Below are 18,654 nucleotides of genomic sequence, written 5' to 3'. Positions count from 1 at the left end.
CAGAAAGACTTCCACGAAAGCAAATTTCTCCCAATATTCGATCCAGGAGTTTCCTTGTCTGTTGGATTGGGTTCTTAATTACAAGGCTACGGAGTTGAACATTAGTAGTCGTAAACCCATAAAATTGGGTCGGTTGTTCAACGACGGTTATAATTATAATATAGCAAACTAGGAGGCTCTATCAACAGCTCGCGAGTGCCCGCCAACCCCGGAATCGCTCTAGCAGTTCCATTCGGATTACTACGCAATTCTCATACTTTACTTCTGTCTAGCTTAGCATGCTTTTTTGATGCGTACTTTTTCTTACTTTTCCCTTTGCTAACTATTTGGACCATATTATCTAGATTGCGGCTACTCTCTATATTTCGGGGATCCAAAATCCTAATTCGACGAAAAAGAGGTATGTTCATTCAGAAAGGTTATTGGTAAAAGAAAATCTTCAACTTCTTGGTAAATCTAATAGAGCAACTCAATGTATGGTTACAAAAGGTGGTTACAACAGCAAGCGATGCGTTTACTCTAAGTGTTGTAGCATAGTGTAAACTGATATTCACAAACTTTTATTTTTGTTCTAATTACTTTCTCATATTTGCTAACGAGCTGCAAAAGATGCGTGCTTTTTATAATAATTAAAGAAGTGAACTATGCTAAGCTAACAAGCTTCCTCAAAAAAAATTAAGAAACTGGTAGCAAATCTCTTAAGAGAATAATCGAAAACTCACCTCTTTACATTTCCAATTATTTAAAAATTATTATTTCCGTTAGAAAATATTTTGGGAAGAATTTTTGTTCTCAGAATATTAAATGGGAAGGATAAGACAGTGAGTTTTTTCGAGGACGCTGGTCGGCTTACCCTATGCTATAAATGCCTACAAAAGGAGTGTTATGTGTTTATACATACATTTGTTTCGGAACATTTCCAAAAAAACAGCACGTGTAATATAATAGTATTTGTTTTATGTACCAAACTGAGCAACTGATTCTAAAAACTAAAACTGTTTCGTGACTAGGTATTTTATTTTTACAATTTGCATAGAACACGCAAAGTATTTTATTGTTCTATTCCGCAAAATGGCCTACATACATTCATTTAAAAGAATTTGAAAGTGCTTTGAAATATATTAAGCGTATAACTAAATACTATTCTATACCGCGATATGGGTCGTTAGCAAAAACCACGCATATTTTTACACATAAACAAAAAGTATTTCAGAGCAATTTAGAAAAAAAAAAATCTAGATGTTTTTTTAGTTTAAAACTCATTATTAAAAAGATGTGATTGTTTTGGTAGTTGCTATGGGAAGAAAATTTATTGTGTTATACAACATACAAAAAGAATGAATTTTTTATTTTCTATAATTAATGCGTAAGATGCAATGGATGTAAAGTTTACCATTTGCTGCTCTATTTCTATAAATTTATATCGTCACGCTAACATATGCTCATCTTAAAATGCGATAAGATCGAATAAAAAAACTTATTAAGATTGTTGTTTGCTTGTTCTTAATGGTTTGGTGACTGATACTTTTCGGGTAAAAACTTATTAATTTAAAGGCAAATTTTTTTTTTTTTTATTAGCCATGAAAGCGGTTTTCTTTTAATTTAAATGAATGATTATTGAATTAAACGATATTTTTCAAATGTCAAAAGTTGATTAAGTATCAATAAGAGAAATAACTTGTATAATTTTTTTACATCAGATACTTAATAGAAAAAATTATTTTTAGGCAACCTACTTAAAATTGATTATGAATAGGTTTTAGACACAATTATATAATGCGTTTATTCTAAGACAATTCCCTGCAAAAAATTACTTTAATAATTTATTATTCTTATTTAATAATAGTAGAAAAATATAAGATATACAATTTTAGAACATTTTAAGGAGTGTAATTTATAGGGCAAAACACAAAATTTGAACGAAATCGGTCAAATAGCCAAAATTTGTTCGTATATTCAAAACTCGTTTTGATCAAATTTTGTATTTTTCCTTGTAAAATTGCTCTCCTTGAAATGATGAAAAAATTTATATATCTTACGCTTCAAAAATTATTTTGACTATTATTAAATAAAATAATAAATAATCTTTAAAAATTACGTTGGGGGTCAGAAATCATAATCCCTTTTTTCAGAAATATTACTTTCTTTTCTCTCATTTTGAAACTTAGATTATCGTCAACACTTACTAAAAATCATATTTGAGATCACTCACTTGAATTTTTGAGATAAAAGCCTAGCACGTGTCTTTTTTTCTCGTTAACTGTACATCAATAATTATCATTAGAATTGATCAATAACCTATTATAAAAATCAAAATGCAACATTTATTGTCCATTTTCTGTGAGAAGCTGTATATTGCAGATGGAATAAACGCATGGCTAACCTTGTGCGTGCATGCTTTTTGAATTCAGGCATGCACCCGCTTAGCGTAATGCGTGTTTGTGACTCACTCATAACGAAAAGTATAAAAGAAATTGACGAATTAGCATATTTACTTTTTTATGTTATTTTATGATAACAAAAGTAGTCATTTTACATTCTTCTAAACACAAAGTGAATTGCCGCCCCCTGTTTCATTTTTGATGAATTTGTAAGAAATTATTCTCATTTCATAACTTTTGTATAACAATATCAGCAAAAATATCAAATTGATTATAATCTAGGCGAGGATAAAGTACAATTTTTTATTTTTGCACTTTTTTTTTTCCTTAACGGAGCGTTATTTATCTATTTTTAAGTCAGATTTTTTTTCTTTGAAAAATGTCTCCAAAATGGCGATTTTTTAAAAAGTTTAATAACTTTTAAAACATTTAAGTTACTTGTAAAGCCTAGATAATTATTGAAGACAAGATGATATATATCGCTTAAAACTTCAAGTGTAAGGCACTTAAACTGTGGCTTTTTTATTTTGCTTGCCGACAGAGCTTCGAAAAACCATGTTAAGAGCCTTTTGTTATGATTACATTTTTTATTTATAAATTTGTGTAAATTTTGCACTGAACGTAACTATTTTAATTGAAATCTGACGTCTTAATTTGAAGAAAAAAATCTGACGTCTTAATTTGAAGAACATTAAAAAGCATTTCATAATGCAATGCAATTTTGCTATTTTTGAAGATTGCTGCTAAAAAATGAAAATAATAATAATATTTATTCCCCTTAGGTATTTATTTACGTTGCATTTCATTAATAAATTACTTATACACCGAAGAGCCATTACATTATGACCACCCTCCATCTATAACAATGGGCTCGCCCAAGATTTCATGGTTTCTCGCCCAGGAACAATGTTTTCATGGGGTACATTAGGACCCATAATCCTCATAGTCCCTGACGTCTGTAAGCAACTTGAACATAGTTGCAGATCAGGTTCACCCATTCATGGCAACAGTTTTTCCTGCGGGGTATGGTGTTTACCAATAGGATAATGCACCATGTCATAAGGGTCGAATCGTCATGGATTGGTTCGAGGAACATTCCAGTGACTTTCAAGTCATGTCTTGGCCCCCAAATTCACCTGACCTTAATCCAATAGAGCATTTGTGGTCCTACTTGGAAAACAAAATTCGTGCTGCCACGCTACTCCCTCGTAATGTGAGGGAATTGCAGGACCAGTTGGTGAGCTCTTGGTACCAGATACCTCAGACTACCTATCAGCACCTTGTGGAATCAATGCCACGGCGGATGCTAGCAGTTTTGAGGGCTAAAGGTGATCCTACTTGTTATTAGCAGGGTGGTCATAATGTAAAGGCTCTTCGGTGTATATTTTAGTCATCAACTTATTTTTTACTGAAATAATAAATACAAGTTACGATTTATAATTATTTTTTAATAAAAAAAAGCTAATATAAATCATTTTTCTAAGGACATTACCTTTAATTTTAAATTCATCTTAATGGTTTCTAGATTCTTTCATTTTTGCTTTTTAAGTACATTTTTATGAGTTTTCAGGTCAACAACATCTTAGCACAAATAATAATAAAAAATACTGAACTGATAATAATAATTATTATGTAATTTCTTAAAAGCAAAGCTCTGCTGCAACGACCCTTTCTATTCCATAAACTTGCAGGTTCCTAAAAATTGGTCCGTGTCAATTTTTAAAATTGATCAGACCCAATTTTTAGGCCCGTTACTTTTTAAACATAGAAATTTTACATATTGGTAGATATCAACTATCAAATTATTGTTCTGCTATTGGTAGGATTGAAAAAAACCTCATTAAACCAAAATTGCGTTACTCTAAATTTTTTTTTATTTAGTAAATTAAATTTATGAAGTTGCGTGAACTAATTTATATATTTTTCTGACGGTATGATTAGAGAGATACTTATCCAACTTAAATATTGATAAACTGCTAACACGAAATCTACTGAAATGATATATCTAAATTTTGCGTGTTTCCGATATTTTTGCGCTGCGTATGCGGTTACATATGCATGAGAGGTGTTTTTATATTTACTTGATATTAACATAATCCTACATTATTTCGATTTTTTTTAAAAAAGACTTTTATGGATATTTTTTTTAATAGTCATACTTTAGAAAATTCTGATGTTCAGCTCCTCTTTCGTGATTGCGAAGATTTTAATATTAGAAGTTCGTCAATATCAAATGAGAATTAAGCGTTATTTTTTAATTAAAAAAAAACATTCAAATCTGGAAAATTAGTTTTAGAAAATGTGTTTTTTTTCTGAAAATAATGAAGATTTAACAGAACTTTTTTCCAGAAAAGTTTTACTTTAGACTTAATGATAATAACCTCAAGTCACATATTTTTGAATTTTTAAAAGAGATAGAGAATTTCAAAGAGTTATTAATTGAAATTTTAATTTTCTTAGTTAACAATCAGTAGTTTAGAAATCGAAAAATCAAATACCAGTTTAGGGAGTCAGTGTGATTATTTCAAGAAAGACGCAGAGTTATTATCTGACAGAATTTTAGAAAAATTTACATAAATTTTCAGAATTTCAAACTAAAACTATAAATGTTTACTTTTAAATTATTCTACAAGCTTTGATCTAAATTTAAATTAGTAAATAAAAAAAATCTCAAGAACAATAAAGTGTCCGTTATGGCCGATACTGTAAACTAGGGATTCCCAAACTTTTCCACATTCCTTATCAACTTTCAAATAGTCCATTCATATAACAATTGATTATTGTATAATATTTAGTATCTAACGCATAGATCTTATGTTTCAGGTGTGTCAGACTACGAAACAGAAATCATGAAAGTAAATGATGGAAGCAGAAACACAGTTCATACAACTCATGCTTGAAATAAATTGCGGTATTTTAAATGCAATTAATACTAAAAATATAAGCAAAAAGTAAAAGATTCTCGGAATAGCCCATTGTGAGCAATGGGAGTCATTGGAATTAAGGCTCCACCACTTTGTGATTAATTGCATTATGGCAGAAATGCGGTCAGCATTGCGCACCGACTGCCTAGACCGTCTGGTACCCATTGTTCTGAAGCTGGATAGGATTCAAGCCATCACCAAGAATCGAACCCCAGTTCTTCACTACGATAGCGCAGTGCCTTAACCGATGAGCTATCGCGGCTTTTTAATAAATAAGGGGATCTATAAGTAAAAGAAATTACGATTCGCATTCGAAAATGTTGTGAATTCATTTAGTTCGATGGATGATCTTACTATACATAACATAACATTTTAAATCGTGGAATTAAACTCAATCTAACAACTCTTTTTTATCGATATTTATTTTCGAAGACGTTTTGCTCCTTAAAGAAAAACTTCTGAAAAGATTCAGCAAGACACAGATATCAAATCTCCGTGCTTTCTCATTAAGGACAGGATACTTATATTTTATGCATATCCAAAACTACCTTTTGGATATGCATAAAGCTTTTTTTTCCTTTTGTGCAGATACAAATTACTATTTAAGTAATAACATCAAATTTGATGCCTTAGACAACTCGATCACTTCTCTTCACACTTCCCTCGGGCATCTATTTATGCCTAACTTAGCCTTGACGTAAACGCTTAGTTTTTGAAATATAGAGGGAAGTTGTTTAAATCGTACCATCTCAGATTTCTTAAGAGCACGCCGTGCCACGGAAGAAACTTTCTGTCGCTAACTCTCTTTCACTTCCATTACAAATTCAAAATATAAACAAAGTGAGTTCTGACAAACCTATAGTAAGCCATGAAGTTTCAATTGCTGGAGAAAAAAAATTCAAAATGTCAAAATGCAGACAAACAATTCGAAGAGAACTTGTCAATTGCGTATTCCTAAGCTATCATCTCATAATTTCTTTTAATTTTAATATTTTAAACATTTCTTTTTAGTATTTAAGACTTCATGGCGTACTCTAGGCTTGCCTGAACTCACTTTTTCTAACATTTTAATTTTAAATTAGTTATAGAGATGAAAGAGAATTTTTGAGAAAGAGAATTCTTCTCCCGCGGTATGGCGTTTTCTAAAGATGCGATATGTAGAGATCGATATATAGAGATTAGATGCGATATATAGAGATGTCTTAACTCGCACACTTCTCTTCTCATTTATCTAACCCCTGCTTAATTTTCGAAATATAGAAGAATGTTGCCTAAATCGTACCACCTCTGATTTCTTAAGATGCAATATGTAGAGCTGTAGTGGAAAAATTAGGAAGCCTTTTTTTCACGTGGAGATTCATGCAGAAGAATCAAGTCACTACTATAAGTTTTCAATTTAATTTTTGAACATCCTGCATAAGGCTATAGTACACTGATTCTCTACGGGGGCGATACCGCCCCCTGGGGGGTGGTGAACAAATGCTGAGGGGCGGTGAACTTGTTTTGGGCAGTAGGGGGACGGTAGGTATGTTTTGGGTGGTAGGGGGGTGATGAGCATTCAAATTCATTTTTAAAACTTCTAAATAAAATTATTAAATTAAAATTAATTTAATAAATAGAGTAAATCAAAAATTAATATTAATGAAAAATAATTAAATTAATATAATAAATTGAAATTATCCGATACACCATTTGTACCAGCAGTAAAACGAACTTGACAACTATTCTCCAATCCGAACTATCGCAGGGCATGAGTGAGTTGTTTTTGCTTCTGGCTTATTCAAGCCATTTGGCGAAAATTGAAGTGCAGGCGCTTTCAGTATGAATGTTTGATTTGATGGTTCTTATGATGGTTTTCGTTCGCTCCCTTTCAGTTTTTTCCCCAGTTTTGATTCAATTTCATTGATTATTTGACCAGGTACTTGCGCGATTTGTTCTTCAGCGTAAATTATCTATTGATTTTAAGATATAGTTTATTTTCTTTCCTCGTTTGTATTTTGCTGCTGCCTACAATGTCGGTTAATAAAAAAAGTGTCGTCAATACAGTGCCACGTACTTGAAGTTCGGATTCGGAACGATACAGTGTTGCACCGGATTGATGAGATGGCTGAAGACATTGAAGTTTACTTATGCAAACTTTTGATGTCCAACGTATTTCCCTTCAAGTTAATGAGTCAACCTTGCCAAGTAATGAGGCTTTACTGTTGGCGTACTTCCGATTTATGAAGGAATGAAAAATTATTCAAGAGATGCTTTTTGCAAAAAACCTGATTGAAGATACCGAAGGTAAATCTATTTTTAATACTGTCAAAGATTATTTTATAGAGAAAAACATTCCTCCTTCGAATATTGTGTCTGTTGCCACTGATGGAGCTACTGCAATGGTTGGTTGACATTGTAGGTTTAACCCCATTTTGAAGAGGGAGGTACCCCTCCCAAGACAAAGATACCTAGAAAACTCCTCCCATAATTGATGGCCAAGTACCAGATATTTTAGCTGTCCACTGCGTGATTCACAGACAGCATTTAGTTGGAAAAAATCCCAGAGACCATTTGCATCAGTCATTGCAATATGTCGATCTCTGCTGTGATGAAAATTCGCAGTAATACTCTCAACGATTGATTATTCAGAGAGCTGTGCAAGAAAAACGATGAAAAATTCAATCGCTTGCTACTACACACTGAGATTCGCAAGCTTTCCAAAAACGCCTGTCTCAATAGGTTTTGGAATATTTTCGACTCTGTGCTTGAGTTCCTTGAATACATGACGGATTTATTTGTAAAATTTAATGGTGTTAATTTACAATTTCAAGGCGACGAGCTCAATTTGATCACTACAAAATCAGCTATTTCTGCCTTTCTAAAAAAACTCATTTTGTGGAAGCAGAATTTTGGTAGGAATAAGTTTAGCCAATTTCCAATCTTATCGGAATAAAGAATGGTGAAATTCTCTCTGATGATACACAAGAATATTGTAATAACCTTGAGTCTTTGTACATTGAATTTTCTGACATTTTGAAGATGTTTTGTCCCTGGAAGTCCCTTAATGGGTTACGAACCCTTTTGTGAATATTGAAACAGCAGAGGTTCAGATTCAGAAGGAATTGGTAGAACTTTCAACTAATGAAGCTTTGAAATAGTAATCGTTTTACAGAATTTTGGCTTCAAGGTAGCATTTAATAGCCTTTCCTTCCTTCTACCTTGTGGGACGAAGATTCAGTGATGTGACGTATCTAGTCACAAACAGTTGACTCAAAATTGTGTAAAGAGGAGACTTGCGTCTTTACCTCTTTGAAAATATTGAACCAAACGTTAAGTAACTGGCCCTGAACCAAGCACAATCATCTCACTGACATAAGCACAAAGGACAAAAAATTAGTCACCCTTGGAGAAATCATGAAAAACATCATTTAACAGCAAGTAACATCGCCTTTGGATTTAATAACAGCCTGGAATCGGTTAGGAAGTGAGTCCACAAGATTTTCAAGGTTTTGGAGGTGCGTCGAATCCAGTTCAAGCCACTCGCTATGGATTCGATCGCGCAAATCCTCCAAATTGTGAGGATGCTGATTTCGGCATTTTACACGTTATTCCAACATGTCCCACAAATTTTCAATGGAGTTGAAGTCAGGTGATTTTGCAGGCCAGTCTAGATGTAATTGAGTGTCTAAGTGCTTATAAAACCAGTCAAATACTCATCCAGCCCGATGAATTTTGTTGTTGTCATCTTGAAAACTAGGGATATCGACAACACACTCCTCATGAAGATGTTGACTGAAAAGCAATATCTAATAATCCAGAACGTTAAAATAAACATCTTGGTTCATGCTAGTGGCCACCTCAGTGAGGGGGCGCACTCCATAATAAGAAAAACGCCCCCAAAACATGACAGATCCATCTTCGGCCTGAACCTGACCTAGCACACAGTCAGGATGAAATGCTTTATCTACTCTTCGTTGCACTCGACGATGTGCGCCTTTTGAATAAAGGCAAAAATGTGATTCATCAGACCGTATTACATTCCACCAGTCAACAACTGTCCACGTTCGGTGACATCTAGCCCACTGAAGTCAAGCAGCTCTATGTGCCTGTGTGAGCAATTGTCTCTTGCGAGATGTTCGACTCCAAATGTTCCTTGTATGCAGTTCTAGTTGCAATGTTCTCTCCCTAACAGGTTGGGATGGACCTTCATTTACTAACTGAAGTAATTCCTGTCAGGTTTGGAAGCGATTTCGATTGACAAAGGGGGGGGAGTACGTCTCCCCCCCCCCTTTTATGCACGATCTTTTTTCGGCCATAATTCTGACGTCGTCCTTCTTAACCACATGTATTACACCACTGCTTGTAGACATGTTTGACAGTCAATATCGAAATACCAACAAATCCAGCAACCTCGTTCACCGTATGACCATTTGCGTGGCCAAACACAAATGCCCCTTTTTGCCACTCGATCACATCCTTACACTTATCCATATTTACACTCAATTTCCGCTTCAAACAAAAATATCTCACTGATAACTACTTGCCTTTGATCACGTTGAAGCAGTGTGCACTCAATTGAGCTTGTCACTTGACCACTGCATTATCTAACAAAATCCAACGATACATCGGTGCTTGAGAACTAGGGTGACTAATTTTTTGTCCGGGGAGCTTAGTTACTTGATTGTTTCGTTGATACTACTTTTTAGAGTAAGTTTTTTAACTATCTTATTAAGAATAAATGACTCTTATTAAGCATAGGTGTCTCAGGTGTATTTTTTCATTACTGTAATTATTTTGATTATAACAAATAGATTGCAATTACTTGCCTTAAAAATTTTGCCACTTTTAATTCAGCACACATCCCTCCCTCCCCATGCTCTAAATAACTGGATTTTCACAAAGGGGGGCGTTGAGATTTTTTCTGACTCTTAGGGGGGCGGCAACGTAAAAAAAGTTGAGAATCTATGATATAGTAGAACTAAAGTATTGTAAAGGCTATTAAATACATCATATAATTCTTGAACAAATTATTCTGTAATGTTCTATTTGTTTCCTTGCTATTTAATTATTGTTTAAGTCTTAAAACACTTTATTTAAAGCGTTATGTAGTTGCCGAAATCATTTACCATTAATATTTCATAGGCCATGATACTGTTACTATACTTGTAACGGTTTAAAAATTTAATATCACATTTCTTATTATGCTACCAAACTATTTATTTGGGGGTCATACATTGTCTACTTATTTTCTTAATTATAAATATTCAATATTTTTGAGATTGATATGATTTAGGGATCAAGTGGTAAGAATTAGGCAGTCGGCTTCGTAAATCGCACCACTTGCTAAAATAATTAATTTTTAATACTTAGTGCATAGCTATTATTACAAAGAAAATAATATAAGTAACTGAATAACTGTATTTAATTATTAAAATATATCAAAAGTAATTGTCAGCAAAAATTTAAAAGTTCAAAAGGATGATTTAGGCAACTTTCCTCTACTTCCTTTTTAAGACGACATACCTAAAACTCCTTTAATTTTTTTACGATGTACTTCAAAATTTAACACTTTAAAAAAGCATTCATGAATTTTCAATAGAATGTATTGCAATGCCCTTTAAAAATTTATCTTTTATACATCTTTATCATCATCGGATATACCAACAACCGGACTATCAAAAGAAAATGAAATTTTTGTTTCCAATTTCACCATCTTATTAACAAAGGTAAAGAATATAAAGATTTGCAGCATTTTCTAGAAGGAAACGAAAAGGCTTGGAATTTTTTTCACTAGCGTTATCTATAATGAAATATTTATTATATGCGAAACTATTAGTGAACAGTTACAAATTGCTGGCTTAATTTACTCGATTTAAGTACAGGAGAAAAAAAAACAGATTTTACAAATTATATTATTCCATTTACTTTTGTTTAAACAATTCGTATTTTTTTCTCGCTACATTCCTATCAATTTATGAAATTATAAGCTCTTTATATGTTACGCTACAAATTTTCATCTGAATACCTTTAAATTCAAATATAAGATTTTATTTATAGATGGGAATATGTTCTAAAATTCTTGATGTATTTATGTATTATTAAAAAAAATATCAGTATTATACATGGTGTTCCGTAAAGACCACCCTTGATATATATTTTTAGAATCGAACAAAGTATGAAAACAAAAACAAACAAAAAACATACACATTGGGATTCGCAAAATTATTCAATTAATTAATTGATTGGTTTTAACAAAGTAAAGTCAATAAGATTTTGGAAATCTACAAATTACTATGGTGGAAGGCGAATGTAATAAAAATTAAACAGGTTTAATTTATGTTTGAAAGTTCGAAAGTTACTTCTAATGTTACGTCTTTTAACTCCTCGCTGGTCCTCCTGAAATCAAACCTGTCTCGTTATTTATTGCTTCTGTTCTCCTGCACGGTGATAAGTCAAAAGTGAATATCGTTTTAGTATTTCCTTTGCGTAAGTACTATTTTGCTACCTCCGAAGTGCATACTTTTTTTCTCGTTTTTCACAAATATTCTAAAAGTACTTATTAAGAAAGTCCAATGAACTTTACGGAATACTCTTTGCATTATAGATTACACGCATTTCACGGATTTACTTAATGAGAATATAAAATATTTAAGGCTACCGACTAGATGAAATTCGGCAGTTTCTTTTTTTATTATTATTATTATTATTATCTATATTTGAACGTCTATTCATTAGTTTTCTAACTTTTTGTTCTCCGATCTTTTGAAGTGAAGTCTTATTATTTTTTTTTTTTTCAATTACAGATTTTTATATATAAGTTTTCAGAAAAACGCTGATTTTGAGAAAATCTTTTTACGCTAACCCTCATCACAAAAAAAGTTTAATATAGAATCCTTTGAAACTTTGTATGCAGATCTTATATAATGTTATCGATGTCTTACACTAAAAGCTAATTTTTAAGTGAGAATTTACAATTTTTATCACACTTTAAGTAAGATTGTATTGATGTAGATGTGTTAATAAGAAAGAAAAAACATTGGTATTTACATATTTAGGAAATCTGGGAACACATCAGCACTACTAATTTAACTTTCACGTATGAAGCCCGTGCTCTTTATTATTTTATATATATATATTACGATCATCGTTCCATTTTGTTTCTTTTTGTAGTATACTGAATAAATAGTTAGTTTAACTTAAAGATGTCATGTTCAGTCAATACTAGCATAACTCAATAATTTCTACAGATTGTTCAGAGTTTTTCCTTAAAAAATCTATCAGCTCTATTTCATTGCATGTTTAAAAATTTTTATAGTAAAATTTTTAGTTCGAAACACAAGCAATCATTGTATCGATTTAGAAAAAAAATTATTTTGATACTCATGTTGATGCAACGTTGTTAATGTGACATTAAAAAAAATTTATTTTTTTAGGTTTAAATTTGCTCTTATTTTGAAAAAATATTTACTTTATATTTATCATTTTAGGACCCCTGTTAATTTTATATTTAAGGTTATTTTAAAGAAATAGCATTGAACCCAGTTCGATACCTTAAAATGTTTAAAATAATAATTAGCTTGAAATAAATTATTAATAGTTAAGGGATAACATAACACGGAAACATTAAGAAAGCAACATTAAAAACACACGTGGAGGAGTTGAAGTCAGGTGATTTTGCAGGCCAGTCGAGATGTAATTGNCTCACAAATGAACCAATCAGAGATTAACGCTGATTTCCAGCTGACGGCGTCCTGTTCTAAGAAACCAGGCCTTTAGGTGTTACTGTTTATAAATTGTGCAATATATAAACAATAATGTAACATTAGTAGCAATTTTGCTAAATTAAACATAAAATGAAATTAATAATTTGAAAAGTTCTTCATTTGTTTTCTTTTTTTTTTAAATTTTCGTACTTTAAATATTTTATATATTGTTCGCAAATAAACTGATCATAAAAATATTTATTATACTTTTTGATATCATTTTTAAATATGAAGTCTTATTAGCCTTAAAAAAATAATGATTATTATTATAGTCATTAAATATATTTATATTTTTGTACACAATAATAAAACTCTTTCGCTCCAAGATAATTCCGTACAAAATATAATCACTTAAATATTTGATTATTATTTAATTTAAAAAAGGTTTGAATCAGTTTTGAACTGTAAGGTACACAAATTTTTCTCCGTTTTTTAAATATTTAAATTTTTCAGAAAAAAAGCCTAAATTTAAACTAAATCAGGCGCAATATAGTTTCTGGTTAATAAAATTTCAAAAAGGTTTTCTTTTTAAAATTACGCTACTCAAGAACTATTAGAAAAGTATTATTCAAAGTATTGTCCAAAGTAAGTCAGAAAAATATTGTGCTGACATAAAACACACAGTGCTGACGTAAAATATCCTCAGTGGTAGACGGATTATGGGTTAAAGTCCCCTTGCCGTTAGGCTAACAGTGGCATGTTTTCGTGGTTTTTCTCTCCGTTTAACACAAGTGCAGGTTAGTTCTATCAAAAAAAGTCTTCCACCAAACCAAATTTCTCCCAATACTTGATCCAGGAGTTGCCTTGTCTTCTGGATGGGATTCAAAATTACAAGGCTACGGAGTTGGACATTAATAATCATAAACCCAAAAAATCGAGTCGACGATGGTTATAAAAAAAATTGTATTTGTTGTCTAAAATTGTATATCTTAAAGCATGCATATATTCTACAATTAAATTTTTTTTACCTTTTTTAAATTAAATAATAAAAATAAGAAATAATTCTTTACAGTTTCTTTAATTGAATTATTTTTTTAATATGAAAATTTTATAATTGCGTGCAAAATTTTTTTGATACGTTTAAATAGATTTGGCGATGGGATGAAATATGCAAAAATTAAAATAAACATTGAGGTGTACTTCTCAAACTTTCGACTATTCTCCTAAATTATGCGGACCATATTTCCCAGATTGCAGCTACTACCCATACTTTGTAGATCAAAAATCACAAATTGGTTGGTATTTATTCAAGAAAAGTTCGTTTCTGTGTCTAATTTTATACAATGTAATATTTTCTATTAGCCCATAAAGCCACTTAGATTTCATTCTAGTACACAACGATCCAATCATTAGATTAAAAGTTATTAAGGTACTCCGTTTTTTATTTTGTGCATTGTATTATATACAATATAATGTACAAAAACTAAAAAGAAAAAACACAGTGTATTTAAAAAATAATCTGATTTCATGAAAGTTATTTAAACAAATATTTATAATTGCAAATTAAAATTAACACAAAAATTACTGGAATAAATGTTACGACAATTATTTAAATTATAACTCAACTCAAACTTAATCACATCTGAACACTTTTGAGCCTATTTTTAACTAAATTATTGAAAAATAAAGCAAGAAATTGTCACAACTATTGAAAAATCTTTATCAAAAATTATCTGCGTTACGTTTTAAATTTAAGAAATGTTATCTTTTAAATTCATAACACAAAAATCGAAATTATTTTAATTAAAAAAAATTGCTAATGGGTTTTATGTATCATTTGTAATAGTTTCTTAATTGAGGAATATTCGCTAAACAAACGTTTTTTGTGATAAAGACGTTTATATACCTGAGTGTGAAATATAATATTAATATCTAGCTCTTTTCTTATAATGATTTTGCACAATTTCAAAATACTTTGTACAAATATATTTTTTAAAATTTATCTTTTTTTTTAAATTTCACAATTTTAAAATACTTAGTACAAATATATTTTTTAAAATTTATTATTATTATTATTTTAATTCAGTTTATTTTGTTAAATATAACATGTGATTATATCTGAAAATGATAGAAACAGCTCTCATCTACTCAAATCTTACATAAAAATGGAAATATATATTTTAAGATTTGTATTTATTGTGTAATAATATTCATGCTTCCTTGAAATTCTATGAAAATTTTAAATTAAGTCGGCAACGGAGTCGAACTCTCTAAGCTGNATATAACATGTAATTATATCTGAAAATGATAGAAGCAGCTCTCATCTACTCAAATCTTACATAAAAATGGAAATATATATTTTAAGATTTGTATTTATTGTGTAATAATATTCATGCTTCCTTGAAATTCTATGAAAATTTTAAATTAAGTCGGCAACGGAGTCGAACTCTCTAAGCTGTCGTAGTCGAATTATCGTAGTCGATTTCAACTGCCGATTCCACATATCTGATTTCAAGTGGCCGCAAGAAGCTTACACTTCCGCCGCGAAGCACAAAAAACACCACCTTACAGTAAAATAGGCTTATTGGAAATAATATTAATGTTATAATATCCCTATTTTTTTAAAAAAAAATAACCTTAGCAATTAGTTACATAATATTCTGAAATATTCAAGCTATTCTTCAAAAAAGAATTTTAAGAAATTTTTTTAAAAAATTAAAAAATGGAGATGTTGTTTTATTATCTCCATTAGATACCTGTTGATGCATTATCTTGAGCTTTATTTGTGCGCAGAATCTGAAGAAACCAAATCACCATCCAAAGTCGCATCACCCGATCAAATATCACATTCCTAAGAATTCCAAAATCAACCTAAAATATTGAAGTTACCAGGGGAAGAAAAAATCACGAGCTGTTTACGTAAAGTTACATTCATTGCCCTAGTTATCGGCCTCGTGTTGAAAAGGGGCCCTTTTCCGTTTACTTACAACAGTCGATGTTGATGTTTACGATTAGTCTCCCTGGTTACCAATAAACTTCCAATGCTTTTCAAATGGCAAAAATGCATTTGAATCGGCTCAATTATTCGAAAGCATAGATTTCGTGAGAGTTATGACTTTTTTAAAGCATAAATTCTTTCACTGTCCATTAATTCATCTCGCTTTTTTTTAAATCAAAGAGACTGACCTTATCATATAACTGAAAAGTTATTGAATTTATTCATTTTTTTTAAGTATAATTCCGAGAATAACTATCCAAAGCTGTATTAAAGCGAATAAAACTAATAATTATGTCAAAAGTTAAATTACTTTTAACTCTAATTAAATCACTATGCATTTAAAAAAAATTAATCTATCGACAAATTTTTTTTATTGATATTTAACGTTAAATAATATTAAAACAGCAGTGAAATCCCTTGAATACGATGCAATTTTGAAATTTTATTAGATTATATTACCTGCTCGCTTTATTCACTAAATCCCACGATTTCTACTATCATTTTTTGTTTATTGATAATAAATAAATTGTTATATAAAAATTGTGCATTCAATTGGAATATTGCAAAATCTTTTGCTGTATTAACGCCAGGACGAAAATTATATTGATCGACCGACCCGTAAAATTCTGATTGTTCTTGTATTGTTTACCTCGATAAATATTCGAATTTACCCCTTTTATGATTCGTCAAATTTTCTTAAAAGCGTTAATTTTTCTTTCCTTTTAAATTGAATGATTTTTTTGTCTCACAAGAGAAATACACAATTCTTAGCACGTATTAAAACTGAAATTTTGGTAAGGATTCTAATGTATAGATATTTGGTGATCAATGATAATTTGACGATCATTTTTATATCTTTATGAATTAATTCATAAAAAGATGTAAAATTATAAAAAAATATTTATAAAGTTATTTTTCTTCATATATTATACAAGTTGAATACCCGTCCTTCTTAAAACCCGTTCAACTAAACCCAGTAATCATTCCGAACCGAAAATAATACGAACTCACTATAGTGAAGTTTTTCCACAATCAAGCTGTTTTTCCCATTAATTTGCACCTTAGTACGAAACTTATCTTTATATCAAGCATTGGTAATAGTTTGCAATCGGAGCATCTCTTATTTTTGACGATTTGAAAATAAACCGTCCCGCAGAGAACTAAGTGTAAAAACACGGTTAGGTTCCCAGCCCATAGGACGAGCGTTCGCCTTCCAATGAGGTGAACTGGTTTCGAATACCAGCGGTGGCTGGTCGATACGAATTTCGCACCCGGCTCTCATCGACAACAGAGCTGACGTTAAATAGCCTCAGTGGTAGACGGATCATGGGTTAGAGTCCCCTTGCCGTCAGGCTAACCGAGGGAGGTTTTCGTGGTCTTCCATTGTTTCATCATGTAACACAAATGCGGGTCAGTTCCATCAAAAAATCCTCCATGAAAGCAAATTTCTCCCGATAGTTGATCTAGGAGTTCCCTTGTCTTCTGGATTTAGTTCAAATTTACAAGGCTACGGAGCTGAGCATTAGTAGTCGTAAAAACAAAAATTAGGTCGGCTGTTCAACGACGGTAATAAAATAGCCCATTGTGCAGTTCAAGTTCGACTTAACTAAAGTACCTACCTACCTGAAAATGAATCAATATAAATGAAAATAAACCAAGAACCAATCACATAACGGTAAATAAAAGTTGCGGTAACCCAAAGGTGACGTCATTGAAAGCAAACACGGCAAAGAATATCATGGTAACCAGAAACGGGATTACAGCAAAACTGAAGAAAAGTGTCGCCAAACAAGGGGCACTCGATTCTACATCTTCAGCCAACTATTACTAACGTTAAGTTAATTGGATTTAGAGAAAGATCCCTAGTAGACCAACACAATCGAATTATAATTTCCACGAAATTTTATTTTTGTTGTGTGAGTTTACTAAATCATAACATTTGCTTCCTTAACTTTAGGATTCTAGGAGACACTCTAGAAAATTCCATATTGAAAAAAATCCCAAAAATAGTGTCATTTTAATTAAGAAGAATTGGATATATGATGATTTTTGTGTTCCATTTACGTAACTTTAAACTTATACTCTTTTTGAATAATTACTTTTTTGTATCAAATTAAGACTTCTTTGTATTGAAGATGTTTCGTCTAATATCAAATGGCAAAATAAGAACCAAATAGCTTGAATAGTTTTTGATAACTTGATAGGATTTTCATTTACTTACATTAAATAGAAAGAGTCCTCGACTTAAATACGAGAATAAATTAATGCTATCCATTTATAGGTAATAAATTCCTCGCATTCTCTAATATTTATTCATTCCTTTTTTCTTCTTCTAAATTCTGATTTTGTTTTCTTGTGTGTTATCCAAAAATATTTTAAGTTTTCCAGTTACTTAAGCCTTCATTTCACGGCTACCAGCAGCCGATAGGCGAAATGCATAATACCAACAACCATTTGAACTATTCACGTCTCAGCGTTCGCACTCTTGGCGTCTTCATATGCTATGAGATTGTCACTGATGTCGGAAGCACTTCCAATTTGAACTCACTCGAAAATTGTAAATACACCGATGCTTTCCCATTTCCTTATAATTCTCTTCCCTCCCCCAATTCATAATTTAGGGCATGAAAATAATACAATGTAACCTCACATTTTATTTTAATAAT

General features: G+C 31.1%; 1 protein-coding gene across 1 annotated transcript in view; it reads right to left on the bottom strand.

The window, feature by feature from the left end:
• LOC107439538 (uncharacterized) overlaps positions 1–15,951 on the bottom strand; it is a 79,452-nt gene extending 63,501 nt beyond the window's left edge. Inside the window, exon 1 of the mRNA XM_043041545.2 lies at positions 15,747–15,951. Coding sequence (XP_042897479.2) covers positions 15,747–15,819 — 73 coding nt within the window. The 5' untranslated portion in view covers positions 15,820–15,951. The remainder of the gene's footprint in view (positions 1–15,746) is intronic.
• Between the last annotated feature and the right edge of the window lie 2,703 nt (positions 15,952–18,654).

Source organism: Parasteatoda tepidariorum, chromosome 4 (genome assembly GCF_043381705.1).
Source record: "Parasteatoda tepidariorum isolate YZ-2023 chromosome 4, CAS_Ptep_4.0, whole genome shotgun sequence".
In the NCBI taxonomy this organism is placed as follows: Eukaryota; Metazoa; Arthropoda; class Arachnida; order Araneae; family Theridiidae; genus Parasteatoda; species Parasteatoda tepidariorum.
The sequence above is the reverse complement of the archived record's forward strand: the minus strand, read 5'-3'. Positions and strand labels throughout refer to the sequence as shown.